This window comes from Chaetodon trifascialis, chromosome 21 (assembly GCF_039877785.1).
Source record: "Chaetodon trifascialis isolate fChaTrf1 chromosome 21, fChaTrf1.hap1, whole genome shotgun sequence".
NCBI lineage: Eukaryota > Metazoa > Chordata > Actinopteri > Chaetodontiformes > Chaetodontidae > Chaetodon > Chaetodon trifascialis.
This window is the reverse complement of record NC_092076.1, coordinates 3,849,588-3,864,130: the sequence shown is the minus strand read 5'-3', so window position 1 is coordinate 3,864,130 and position 14,543 is coordinate 3,849,588. Positions and strand designations below refer to the sequence as shown.

Sequence of the window (14,543 nt, the reverse complement as noted above, 5' to 3'; positions counted from 1 at the left end):
CGTCATCATTGTCTGCGTGTGTGTGTGTGTGTGTGTGTGTGTGTGCGCGCACTGTTGATGAAGACAGCGTGTGCTTACAGTGAACCGTGCCATCGTCAATAATGTCATGCTACACCACGACAGCTAAGCTAAACACAGACGCACACAATCTGCTTGTTCAGTGCGAACAGCATCCTCTTAACGAACAGAACACCTCACAGAACATCATCAAAGACGGTAGCCTGCCCTCTGACTGCCTCACTGTTTCGGTCTATTTGTCTCTGTCACTTATGCACACACAAACACAAACACACACCAATATTCACTATGTAAGATAAGCACAAAAACAGCACAGGTGCACAATAACAGGATCGGTTTCATTGCACAGTTCAAGCACAAATAGGTGCAAACATCACATTTCTGAGCTGACTGTAAAAAAGCCACATTGATGTTATTGATGCTGATTATTATATCATGACCACCAATAATATTAATGTCCGTGCAGCATCTGTGTCCGAATTTGGCCCAACTTCATCCTTTCTTCACACATATTCTGAGACATGACAGACAGGAGAGATGCTGCTTTTTCTCACATCATCACAGAATTTACTCAATTCCAGATCGAGTAATTTTTTTTTTGATGATGTAAAACATGAAATTCTCCCATTAAAGCTCCACATTAAGCACATATTCACAGTTTCTCTGACTGTTCGCCGTCTTTTTGAGCTCTTCATCATCTGTGACACGGCCAATTCTGGGCTACTTAACGGATGATTCGGCGTGTCGACGATGTCTGGAGACGTACGTGACACGAGCCCTCCAGAGGTTCAACTGGGCTTTTCAGAGAAACGACACACATAAACAGACTTAAAGACACTTAGCAAGGAAACGGAATTGGTGGAAGCAATCAGGTACAATTAGTAATTGATTAATCTATCATTCACACCTGTCTCTACATGATGGGGAAAAGAGATGCTGGCTGACACCTGGAGACCCATTAGCCTAGTTTACAAGCTGCTTTTTCCTTTCTCCTTTTCCACTCCTTCATCACCTTCTCACCTCCCTCGCCTGACATTTTCCTCTCTTTCATCTTTTTTCTCATCACCGGTGCTTCCGTTCTCCTTTCACTCTCCCATTTCTCATTGCTTTTTTACCTCCTGCAACTCCTCTTTTCCCTCCATCCTTCACCCCTCTCCCTCCTCCTCCTCCTCCCTCTGTCTCCTGCCAGTGGCCACATGCCTGCTACTTGATGTGTTGCCATGACAGCCTGCCAAAGTGTCATCGCCAGGGTCATTTGCATATCTCTACTGAGCATGCCCACCAGAGTTAGGTCAGGATACCCGTCCTGAAGTGGCTGCATCCTGTTGAGCTTGAGTATGCTCTCAGTGTGTATGGAAAATACATGCTGTATGTGTGTGAAGACATGGATTAGGATGAGCCATCAGAGTCTATAATGGAAAGTTCACGTCTAATTAACCTTCAGAATGTCAGGGAGGGTTATCATTCTGCATGGATTAAAGTACAGCTTCAAGATTTGCTCACGACCAGATGAAAGTGTCATTTCAGATGATCCTCAGGGAGGATTTTTGAGGTTTAATCGAGTGATCAGTCAGGCTTCTGCCGCGTCGCTGAGCCTGAAACATTTATTGAATGTCGTCTCGTTACGAGGCTGAAAATAAAAATATACTACTTGGACTGCGCTTGTTCTTGTTATGAGGGAACCCAGTAGACCTGCCGTCTGCGCCCAGCAGTTATGAAGCTTGCATCATTTTTTCATTAGAGGACGAGCTGTGGTTGTAAAATATAAACGCCACATCTTTTGCTTCCATGAGTATTTTAGTACATAGATCTAGTACTGCAACTCATGGTTTTCTTCATTATTCATTAATCTGCTGATTATTTTATACTTGTATACCCAAGATGATTTTTTAAGAAGAGCAGATTTCTGTTGTTTGATAAAAACAATTGTCTGATACCCGAAGGCGTTCAGTCTCCAATCATGATGACAACGACGAGCAACAGATTCTCACGTTTGAGAGGCTGCAACCACACAATAAATCTATTATGAGAGTAGTTGCAGATTAATCGTTGCAGCTTTACACTCAGTAGTTCCCGACCTGGGAGTCGGGAAAAAGCCAAAACAAAATTCTGCTTCAAAACATGATGTTTTTTTTGTTTTTTTTCACTTTTATCCAAATGAATCTTTGAATGAACTGATTTCTCGAGTGGCTGTAGCTGCTGCTCTGGTCACAGCTAACGGGGATTCACGTAAGAAAACAATGTAATCCACTGCTCATGTTTAATATAATGTAATATAGGAGTGACTTTATATTTGACATCTTTATGACTTAAACTCATGGGTGCGGTTGTGGTTGTGGAATCAGTTTTCATTAATATGCATCAATATTCACGCATACTTCAATCTAATATGTCACCAAAATGGCCATTCTGTAATAAATATAAGCACACAATAAGCAGATATTATGAATTACGGCAAAGGAGTGTGAATGAGCTCTGTCTGCCGCTGCGGAGGGAAACGTGAAGGGCTGTGATGTGGTTTGATATGGCCCCGCCACAGCGGAGGGATGCTCTGCTCGCAGGAGCTATTTGTGGCTGGTGTATCTGGTTGCCGTGGAGACAGCTGGCAGAGTGCCAGCAGGAGACCGAAGTTGACCTCCGATGGACGGATGGACGGACGGACAGTTGCAGACAAACAGACAGATGTAAACATCACAGACAGACGGTCGTTTGTCGTTTTCTCGATCACGCTGCTGATCGGCCTCTCTCTCGCTCTCTCTCTCTCTCTCTCTCTCTCTCTCTCTCTCTCTCCCTCTCTCTCGCTCTCGCTCTCTCTCTCTCTCTCTCTCTCTCCCTCTCACTCTCTCTCTCACTCTCTCTCTCTCACTCTCTCTCTCTCTCTCTCTCTCTCTTAGGTAATGGCCTCATTCGTCCCCTGTCCTCTCTTTTGACCTGGGACGCCTGCAGGTATTTGATCCGAGGTTCAGTCCGGGCTCGGCATCGTTATGGCGGAGCCGACCTTTCCTTCGTGTCCCATGAACCCTCTGCTCTCAGGACAAACGACAGACGAGGGCATGTGTGTGTGTGTGTTACAGTGAAATGTGGTGATAACACACTAATCTTCACCAGCACCTTACTCGCCACTGAGCGGAGCTCCTCGATTGGTCCTGATGAGATCTGAGGCCAATTAGAAACAATTAGCAGGACCTCGGTGTTTCAATTAGCGCCGCATAAGTTGATTGATCCTTGTGCCCATTCGACACCTGTACAGAGTCCAAGAACGATACCTGTTTGTACCTTATTTAAAGAAACATGAACACGTTTTCGTGGCCTCAGATTTTAATTTAAACAAGCAACTGTCTGATCAAAGAGCACGAGATGATAAATCTGATCAGCTTTCAGACTGTTTTCAATACTTGATCTATCGAGAAAATAATCAGCACGTTCATCAATAATGAAAATCATTTTTACTGGCAGCTTCTGCAGCAAGGAGCCATTTTTATTATGTATGAATGATCACTAACAATAAGCACTCTGCTCGTATCCGATGAGTTTATGAGACCGCACATCACTTCTCGCCACGTGACGTAACCCGCGCCGCCGCCTCCATCATTGCGTCTCAGGTCAGTACGAAGGCTTTTGGCTAAAGGTCTTTGGAGAAGCAGGACTTTCTGGTTCAAATGTGATTATTCGGTTCTGCTTGACATTTGAGAAGCGGTCGGCTGCGGTACTAATGGAGGACCCAGGGAGGCTGCGTGCATTATGGCTGCCGTTACATCCGTCCGCCCACATGAACTCAACCATGTTCCTAATGGACGTTTATCTTTTTTATGGGCGAGCCACACCCAAACTCCCTCCCGTCCTAATGTGATCTGATCTGCCCGACCGATACTGCAGGCCGGCAGACTGCAGGCACATATGAGTGCCGCATTATGCACTTACGTGTATCCTGATCTGGTTTTACCGCGTTGGATGTCGGGATTGCGCTTTGTCGGTGTTGAGAGCCGGAGAAATGAAGTGTGTGACTGCATCAGACAGAGCAGAGAGACAGCCAGGGGAGAGCGAGGCCATGTTATGTCTGAACAATGAGAGCTCTTCTTAGACGTGACAGCAAAGCGTCACCTCCAGGCCTGAACCGCTTATTTCTATGTTTATGAGACCTGACAATCCTCAGCAGAGTTTGAGTCCGATACTGATATTTGAGAGTTAAAAATCTGATAATTGCGTATTGATACATAAACACGAAACTTTTATTTTCCTTCTTTCTGACTTTCCTGTTCATGTGTTCAATGTGTTTGTTTAAAAACAAACAAAAACCAATGTAGGTGTATGTTAAGAGTAATTTTTTGGCCACTTGGGGGCAGCAGAGGAAGCCGTAAACTCAAATTTGATCTCCTTATGAAGGTTTTTATGGCAAACTTGTTACAGACTGTTGCCCGTTCACACATCTGTCAAGTATTCTTCCTCCTTTTAGCTCTGGTTTGGTCTCCACCAACAGCTGAAGCTCCACTGTGTTGACCTCTTGTGTATCTGTGCTGTTGGGTGCTGAGCAGACACAGTACAACAGGTTTATCAGAGCTTTTTGCTGCTGTTGGAAACAAGTTGACAGTAAATTTGTGGGCCATGAAGCTAAAACAACGAGCTGAAAGAAGCTAAAGTGCATTGAATACATTCTGGTTTCTGGATGCTATCAACGAAAGGCTTAAAAAGCCCCCAACATACTTCAAATAAAGGGTCCTGACATCATTGTTTTATCTAATTTTTATTATTCCCAAGTATCAAAATCAGTGTCTGGCTTTGTTTGAGAAACCGCCCTCGATGGACTCTCTCTCACGTCGTTTCAGACGTCGTTTTCAGCGAAGGGCTCGTTTCCAGCCGTGTTTTCCTTCATGAAATGTCACACAGTTTTACAGTAATTTAGGGTTTGAAGGCTGCAGAGCAGAAGCGTCTCACTGCCTTATAATGCCTTTAGATTGGCCTAAATGTTTGTTTTTGTTGATTAGTGTATCAGTTGCAGGGCCATCTTTGCCCTCACATCATGATGTAGAAATACAAGGAGTACCTGCCACTCACCTGCCAGTGAGATGAAGTGTAAGACTTGACCGACGCACCCGGACATCCGTGTGTCCTGCTCTGAGTGGTAAGGCTCAACAGTCAGCAGGTTCACTGGTGTTTTGACAAGATAAGGGACAAACAGAGCTCAGTATCAGCCACAAAAGCAAATGAGACTCATAGAGACTCTTAAAATCCTGCTTTTCTTAAAGGGAGTGAAGAAACTCTGCTCACGTGGTGAGATGTGGATCTTAATTGCATCTAATTTAATGTACTTTCCTATTGATTCAGGATATTGTGGTGCGACATAATGGAGGGTAAATTAGTGAAATTTGAAAAAGAAGATGGAGATGTTTTTAACTCCATTTGGATTAAGGGCACCACATAGGGCTACACCACGAGCCCCCAAAAGTGCAGGAAACCAGAGTGCAGTAATTCCACGAGGTACACTTTAATGGAACATCACATTACACAATGCTGATGTCCCCATGTTGTAATCCTCACCCACCTGGTGCTCTGTGCAGGTGGAAACACATTTCAGGAATGACTTTCTGTGCTTAATAATAGAAAAAATAGATACTGCATGCAAAATACTTCTATGATATTGAAGTCTAGGAAAATGATTACAGAAAGCTGCATGTTCATGGCTTTAAAACCCACAATGTCAAGTTCACATTGAAGAAAACAGATGTGAAGAAGAGTAAGATGTAAGAACAAAAAAAGGACAAAAAGCTGTAGGCTGAGCTCCACTGTTTGCTCACGTTGTGTTCTTGTCAGCTGGGCTTCAGTCCAGCTGGACGACGCTAACTGGAGTGCTGTGCAGACTTTATTGATATACAGTCGGTCTGAACTCAATATTCTAATGAAGCCTAATGAACTGCAGCACATGTCAAATTAAACTTGGCATCCAATGCACTTTAAATGTATTCATGGTACATCAGTAATGAGGGAGCGCTGGTGGTGCGTGAAAATGTCTTTTTTCAGTCCGATTGGTGCAGCCGGTTGGAGAAAAGTAGCCTGACTGACAGCAGGCTGGTGTGGAAGAAGACACCAAATTTCCTGAAAAACATCATTTACTCAAGTACCGTTGGTTCAGTCTGTATTATCACTTCATGAAATCCATGACCAAAACCATGTCTTTTTACATGAGTTAAAAAGGCGTCAACTTGCCTCCAAACACCTGTGATTCTCTTTTCTGTTGGCGCGATGCTGCCCCCAAGTGGACAGTAAAGGAACTGCAGCATATAACTGCACCTATAACTGTATCAGCGGAGGGTTTATGTAAAGTTTCACAGACAAACCATCACAGTCTGGAAGCAACACACACTTAACACCCCCTCTGAACTGTTTTCATCTCAGTGTTTGCTTGTGTTGCTCTGATCTCAGCTCACGTCACTGTGTGTTAATTTCACATTTTCACAATACTTTCAAGAGCATTTATTAGGGCTGTAACTCCAGTGGCTAAAATTGCTTTACACTCATCTTCCCAGTCTTGTATAAATAAATTATTCACAGGGTTTGTGAACTCCTGAGAGATTTAACAAATACTCTATAAACTGTGAAGTCCGAGTTTGCCACTAGAGGGAGCTAAACACCACAGGAATCGTAACTAAATATCAGTATTTGTGTGTGTGAGGGCGGTTTTTCTCTGAAATATCGTCGGTCTCTTAGTGGAGCAGCAGGTTTTTATGTGAATTCTTTGTTTTTGAACATTATAATAACCAGTATTACTTATTGTTTTAATATCACTACCCTCTCTTTCACCTCTCATCAGATTTCCTCGGAGGAAGATAAACTTCCTTCAAGTTATTTCCTGGGAAACTGGCACGCACACACACACACACACACACACACACACACACACACACACACACACACACACACACACACACACACACTCTCACTCGTCCTCTTTCACCCTCTCTGCCTCCTCTCTTCCCCTCCCATCGTTGGGCTTTTACTGCCGTCCCTGATCCATTAGGCTCAAACAAACACAACTAACTGCCCACATTTGGATTCATACCTGTATATGAGATGTGTGTGTGTTTAAAGCCTTCATCCGTCGGCAGTGTATGAACGATGAATCACAAAAATATTAAAAATTGCTCATCAGAATAGCTCTAATTCAGGCAAATCCCAAAGGACTTTGGTTTTAATTGTGGTTGCAGGTGAACAGCTCACCTTGTGTTGTGATATTCATGTTTTCACTCATGAAATGAGCCTCAATCCTCGGATTACCCCTCGAGGGCTCGCTGTGTTCATCCTTCCGGAGAGCAATATTATTTCTACCCTCTGGGGGCACGAACACACACTTATCCATGACTTGATTAACTGCAGTTTCATGGTTGTGTGCGCTGAGCAGTTTGCTGCAGGCGGTGGTTAGCATTAGCGGCGGTTAGATCAGCAGCAGAGCGACAGAAAGACTGATAAAAGGAAGCACGGCAGAGATGGAAAAAGAGGCAGATGATGAACGAGCAAAGGAGGAAATAATGCACCTGACTGGCATCTCTGCTGCTGACCCACATCTCGAGCCTGACGTTCCTCCTGAGCGTGCCGTTTCCTCTCCGAGCACGAACACCGGCTGGGAGTTAAGTAAGATGTGAAAGTGAGAGAAGAGTCATGTCGCTGCAGAGACGCCACCAGAGACAGCAAGACAAACTCTTACACCTTTAGACATCATCATCTTTTGTCTGGCTCGTTTTAAATTTCTGATCCATGTACGGAGAAATCACCTGCTGTTAATCCCAGCTTCAGCACAGACAGAAGGCCTTTAAGGGCCAGCACGTCCAATTCATAAGCTCCTCTTACAGATGGAGATAATGGAGGATTAGTCCAATAAATCTGAAGTCGCTCTCTGACTGATGACTTACTACAGTGCCTTAACTGGAGTTTAGTTTGTGATTAGCCTCAGATGTAAGGTGGGCTTTCTGCTTCTTCTAAATATCTTCTGTTTTTAAGGCTGTTTGTTGCAATAAACTGGTGGATTTTTATAGATGTGCAACCAGTTGGTTATATTTAAAGCTAGTGCAGATACGAGAAGTTTTCATACCACTATGAAACAAGTTTCTTGACAAAGCCCTTTTTAATTCAACACAACTAAGAGTCTACAGCCATGCTAGCACCTCTGTGAGGGTCCTCTGAGCTGTGCTTTGAGCTAATCGCTAACAGCTGTAATGAAATGCTAACATGCTGCTTCCAGGTGTGATGACGTGTTAGCATGCTAACATTTGATGATTAGCATTATCAAAGTCAGAGGGATTCACTGTAAGGGGAACATGAATTTTTACACTAAATTTCAAGTCAATCCACCCAGAAGCTGTGGAGACGTTTCAGTGTGGACCAACGCAGAGCCACGTCACTAAAACGTGTCTAAACACAAGCTGCTGCACAGTAACGATACTCGATGCTACATCAATCACATCTTATTTACAGGAGTTATACACACGCATACAATTAAATAGAGAGTGTTGTTTACACTGGATGCTGCACTTAATGCCAGTCAGGTCAGGTCCAAGTGTTCATTCGCTCATTGGCTCGTCCCCAGAGGGAAATATCTGGGGCACGAGCTGTAGAGCAGCTTGGCTGTTACGCTTTAAGGTTACATTAGTAAAACATACAAAACACCAACCAGCATGTGACAGCACCACATCTGCCACATCCTCACGCATTCTGCAGTAAATACAGTGTCATTAGGTCCTCTCACCTCCAGCCCTTTAACCTGCTTTTGTGTGCAAACTGAAGCTTAAGAAACATCATTAGAAGTGAAATAAATGCAAGTTGTCTCCTCTGTTCTCCTCTCCTCTTTGTTAATCTCATTTTGAGGGTGGGATCTCTCTCTCCAGGTAGCCAATTACAGCCGTCTCACATCCCAGACGGCCAATAGCAAGCCTGCTCTGCTGTCACATGTCCCTGTCACGGCCTACGATCCCATCCCCTCACCCGTGTTGTTAATATTCAAAGGCTGCAGTCTACCGACATGAGCTCATACCAGCACTCATCACACAGACACACTGGAAACACAGAAATGGGTCACAAGACCTGCAGAGGTGCATCAATCTCTGCAAACAGCTGTGAATCACGTTCTCGTGAAACATTGAGGAAAACGCTCAGATCCTCTGAGAACATGTTGAAATTTTAAATTGTTGCGTGGTATTAGTTCATCTGGCTTTGTTGTGGTCGAGCGTAGGATTAAACCCTTCTTGTCACCACAGGCAGCAACCTGGATTTTTTGCTCATTAATTTAAAGCTGATTAGAACAACTTCCTTGAAAGCAGCTAATTGCACATATATCACAATGGCATCCCCTTAAGGTATGATTCTCCCATATGTGAGTTTCTGGATTTATCATGAATAATACATTAGGATCTTAATAATTGATCCATCAGTGCACAGCAGCGTGCATGCAACTTTCTCATTTATTTCTAAAACTCATGAAGATGTTTGTGGTTTTTGCAAATCATTATTTTGAATCAACATAGTATACAGTGTACCTGGCCTCATGCATCTATCCTTTAATGCAGGATTTTGCCTTTTGGCCAGACTTTAAGAGGAAGGTGAGACTCGTTATCTCAGTGACTTCCTGTAATTGTTCTCTTCAGTGAGCTGGCGCCCTCACCGTCGCCATTAACGGGCGGTTGCTCACTTAAAGTGATGCTGATTTCAATCCATTTAAAACGCTGGCCTCCCCCTGTGGCACTGTAACAGCACCATGGATTTTCCTTTTCAGGTTTTCCACCAGAAAAGTGACAATAAAGAAATCTATAGAGTCTACAGCCATGCTAACACTAAGGCACTGTGGTGCTTGGAGCTAAATGCTAGCATCAGCATGCTAACATGCTAGCACAACACTGATGTTTAGCAGGTAGGTTTGCCGTAATCACCATCTGAGTATAGCGTGTTAGCATGCTAGCATTAGCAAATGAGCAGCGAACAGAAAATATAGCAAAGGCTGATGGGAGTGTAGTTCGTTTTGCAGGTGTTTGGTCACAGTTCAGCCTGAGGGGACCATGACTGTGTGTACCAGACTTCATGGCGGTGCAGCCAGCAGCTATTAGTTGTTGTTGGCCTCATGGTGGCGCCAGAGGAAAAGTGAGAGGATCACTTTTAGGATACGTCCTCTGGGGACAATAACTGTCATTTTATGGCCGTCCAGCCATTGTTTGTGGAGATACTGAGACTGAGACCTCCCTGCCAACGAAAAACAAATCAATGTTAGATTTTTGTTTTTAAAAATATAAATATACCTTTTTTGGGCGTGTCTGGGCTCATGACCAGTTAAAGACTGGTGGACTTTACGCTGATTGGTCGGCTGAACATTTGCATGTTTGTTGTTTTCTGTTGTCTCACTTTAAGTTCAAGTGATTCAGACATTTTTTCACACTGAAAACCCTGAAGGAAGTAAATTTAGCTCAGAAAGAGATTCACCAAGTTTCATAAGCGGAGCATCATGGCTGCACGCTGCACTCTGCTGGACGCCCAGCGTGTGTGTACTGTATGCACCCTGTGTGACGTGTCCCCCTCCCTGTCTCTGTCTTTATCTCTCAGCCGTAACCAGCTGGTCCTGAGCAGAGGTATTCATCCGTCCCTGCTCCCTCCTTTTTTCTGCTGTCCCAGCTGCTCTCTCTACCTCTCTCTGCCCCCTCCTTCCTCACCCCTCCCTCCTCCTCCCCCGTCATCCTCCTCCTATCTCAGCCTCCTTTCCACTGTCATTTCCATCCTGTTCATATGTCCCGGCGAGACGTCTCGGGCTGAGCGTGTGTGTGTACATAGAAGATGGCTCGGAGCTCAGGTGCAGGCAGCAGGCTCTGGGAACCAGTCAAGCAGTCAGCAGGACCAGTTTATTTACCCAGAAGACAGAGCACTCTGCTGGGCTAGTGGCTGGAGCTTGAGCCCCTTCTTGGACCTCCAACCCTGGAGCTCTAACAAACCTGTAATTGAGCTGTTTTTATACATGATTCTTAATCAGGAGGACATTTTCACCTGGACCATATAATTAAACGGTTTTTGTATTTGCTGTAATTGGCGCTTGTTTTGCACTTTGAGCACTGAGCTGTGGAAGCAGCTGGAGGAGGTGAAACGGAGGAGTATGAGCTGCCTCCGTCCTGCCCCAGACTGGACCTTTGCATCTGCACAGTGCTGATAGCCGCTGAGGGAGATAAAGAACAAAAGAGAGGAGGAAGTCTCGAAAACGAAGCGAGGGAGATCCTTCATAGACAACACACCTGTGAGGAGACCAAGGAGAGATAATAGGAGCAAAGAGGAAAAGGCTAAAGAGGAGACTCTTTAGCATCTCTCCATTCATCCCTCCTTCTCCCGTTCCCACCTGTGAGGATTAATTGAACCGGAGCAGCATGGCGCATGCCGCCTCGCAGCTGAAGAAAAAGGCTGATGAGAACCTCAACGCAGCGGAGGATGAGAAGGAGAAGAAGAAGGCGAGGAAGCGTTCCCGCGAAGTGAAGAAAAAGGTAGAGAAAGAGGAGGAGGAGGAGGAGGAGGAGGAAAATGAAAAGAAAAAACAGCCGAAAGAGAAAAGAGGGAAAGTAATGGGAGCGTGGAGCTGACACGGGGGAGAGAGAAAGGCTTGAGACGTGTCGGTCTGGGGGAGTCTAGGGGCTTCCTTTTGTCATGATGCAGCCTCCTCACACACACACATGCATGCACACACACACACACACACACACACACACACTCACACACACACCCAGCGCGATAAGAGGGGTGGTCCCATTGGGGATACTGAGGGGGGTGGGAGGGTGAAAAAGAGAAAGATGGATGGGCCGAGAGCACGGAGGGAAAGATAACAGGAATCAGCTATAGAGGACAGATTGGTATTTTAGGCAGCGCCGTTGCTATTAATATGTTGTGTGTGTGCGTGAGCGAGAATGAAATGTTTGACCCACCGCTGTGATAAGTCTCCAAAAAGATTTCTAACATCAGCAAAACGTACCTTCATATCAGAGAAATCTCCCTCACTTTGTTCCCTGATTAAAACTCATTTGTTCACATGCTCCTCTTTGATGGAGCGCTGCTTTCTGCGTGTGTGCGTGTGCGTGTGTGTGTGTGCGTGCGTGGCGCCTGTCCTCAACCACCCCGCTCAGTTTCCATGTTAACTTTCTTGTGTGGAACATTTTCTCGGTGCCGTCGCGCTGAACATCCCACCTCCCCTGTTTCACCCCCCTCTGCTGAAACTAAAGTGTGTGATTCAACGTTTCGATGCGTTTTGTAAATTCAGGCGAAGAATCGCTGCCGGAGCCCGAAGCGTCGGCAGTCACACCCTGCGGTTAGGTGTGGGCTGTTGTTCTGCATGCGTGTGTGCGTGTGTGTGTGTGTACATGCGTCATTGTGCAAGGACGAAGTTAAGACTTGATCTCGGACGCTCGCAGACATCCATAAAATGATCAATAGGCCTGACTTGAAATCAATAATGGTCTTCACCTCAGTGGCAGCGTTTGCCAAAACATTTCAGCTGAAGTGGACGTTGATGTGTTTGGATGACTCTGCTGACCTGCGTGTGTGTGTTTATTTGGCTGACTGTGATTGGCTGGGCACTTAAAATCATTTGTGTTTGCCTGAGTGTGTGCATGCTGACATTTGGGCGTGCGCGTGTGTGTGTGTGTGTGTGTGTGTGTGTGTGTGTGTGTGTGTGTGTGTGTGTGTGTGTGTGTGTGTGTGTGTGTGTGTGTGTGTGTGTGCACATGCTGACTAGCCTGAGGCCTTCATTAGTCCGGGGTTAGCCACCTGTCACATGAGTCAATACGAGTGACCCCATTAGCATCAAGGTCAAAATGGATAGAGAGGTGACTTCCTGTGGTCGCAGGAAGTCGGGGTTGTTGCGAGCTTGTCGTTTCGCTGCAGAGACAAACGCCAAAACAGACGGATGCTCTTGGATGGCGGTCTTTGAAGACCTCACAATGGTAGATTTTCCTCTGAGGAAACAGAAGAGCGTCAGTCATTTAAGCGATAATTAAGATTTACCTTCAGGTGACTCTTTTTTGCTGGATTATGTTGGTTTAATATTAATAATAATGCATTTCTATCCACAGAAACCTTTCACGCCTTAGAGGTGTTGCCAAATTGGGCAATTTTCTGCCCAATTTTGTGGGCAGAAAATTGCGGATGTTTTTCATATTCTTTCCTGGCTCATAATGAGGTTTTTGAACCAACCTGGCAACACTGCCAAGTCGCACTCTACTAAAGCAAACTGTTGTCATTGAAAGTATGCCGAATAAGCCGTCAGCAGGTCCTGCTTGCAGCATAGACGTGAAGGACGACTATCGCAGGATGACGGCGACACTGAAAAAAATGTCAAAATGTGATGATTGTCAGGCAATCGCGTCGTTTCTCTACTAAATGTAAATGTAGCCTAAACCTCTCAGCCTTTACTGAGCGACAACTGATGACGGTGAATTATTTTTAGCTTTTGTGGCTTAGTGATACACAGAATATCGATATTTTCCAGACAAGAAAACAATAATACATTCGTGATAAATCCCATTTGTGTATCTAACATGGTTTCCACCAGTATTGCGAATTACATTACACCTAAATTTTGACACCGGTTTCAATTTGAAGCCATGAGGAGCCATTGATCCTCTTCACCACGCTGGATGTGCGATCGATCTCCGGCGTAGTGACGAGCTTTCATCAGACGCTGACCGGGACTCGGGGCAGACCTCCGTTTGGATCTTGACATTGAGGAATCAGAACAGCACGATCAAAGATGGAGGTTTGACCTTGACGGCACAAACTGAAATTTGAGTCTGTGTGATGACTGGTCGGTGGTTTCCCTACGAAGGCAACAGGTGAGGCTAACGTGTTGCTGGAGTAATGGTGACATTGGCACTTTCTCTGTGTTTGTAGCGTGCTGTCGTATTCAGGGTATCAGCTATCCTCACTCAAGGTAGATCTATAGCACCGTCTGGCCTCAGCCAATTCTTGGCACCAGTGGGCAAAAAAAAAAAAACCCCTCCTCCTCCTCCTCGGATCACATCACCTCAATTACCGTCTTTTCTTTCCCTCGCCTCACCTTACCTCAGCCCACCTCCCGTCCCTGTGCCTGGCAGGTTTTTTTTTGTCTCCCTCTCAGTCAATGTGGACTGAACAGACACTAATCCACACTAGATGTCAGTGTCTCTCCCTTTCTCTTTTACACCTTTTCTTTCTCTTACTCTCGCAACAGTTTGGGAAATATACATATTTGCTATCACCTGTCACCAGTGAGCCTGTTTACCGTCCCAACGTGTTTGAAACGTGTTGCTGCATCAGATTCAGAAATGGCGGATAGGGAGGTTAGCTTGCTACAAGCCTTTATTTATGTATTTTTTTGTCTCCCATAATCAGCGTTTCTACATTTGAACATGCTGGTTAGCGCCGGCTTTAGTCCGATTTCGACTAAAATCACAAATTAGCACTTTATATGGATAAAAAATTAAGATACAGCATGTGAATTATAGTCAGCTGTAGAGATGGAAGGCATTTTTGAACCTAGATGAGAA

General features: G+C 45.0%; 1 protein-coding gene across 39 annotated transcripts in view; it reads left to right on the top strand.

The window, feature by feature from the left end:
- Positions 1–14,543, top strand: part of LOC139349318 (ankyrin-3-like) — a 130,121-nt gene that overhangs the window by 26,355 nt on the left and 89,223 nt on the right. For 15 of the 39 annotated variants that reach the window (XM_070989976.1, XM_070989988.1, XM_070989987.1 and 12 more), the window contains exon 1: positions 11,319–11,513. The exons of 4 other annotated variants lie outside the window; for them this stretch is intronic. In XM_070989976.1, the coding sequence (XP_070846077.1) occupies positions 11,400–11,513 (114 nt within the window). In that variant the 5' untranslated portion in view covers positions 11,319–11,399. Of the gene's footprint in view, positions 1–11,114; positions 11,514–14,543 lie in introns of those variants that run through there. 20 more of the 39 variants (XM_070989998.1, XM_070989990.1, XM_070990016.1 and 17 more) reach the window with 5 other exon arrangements.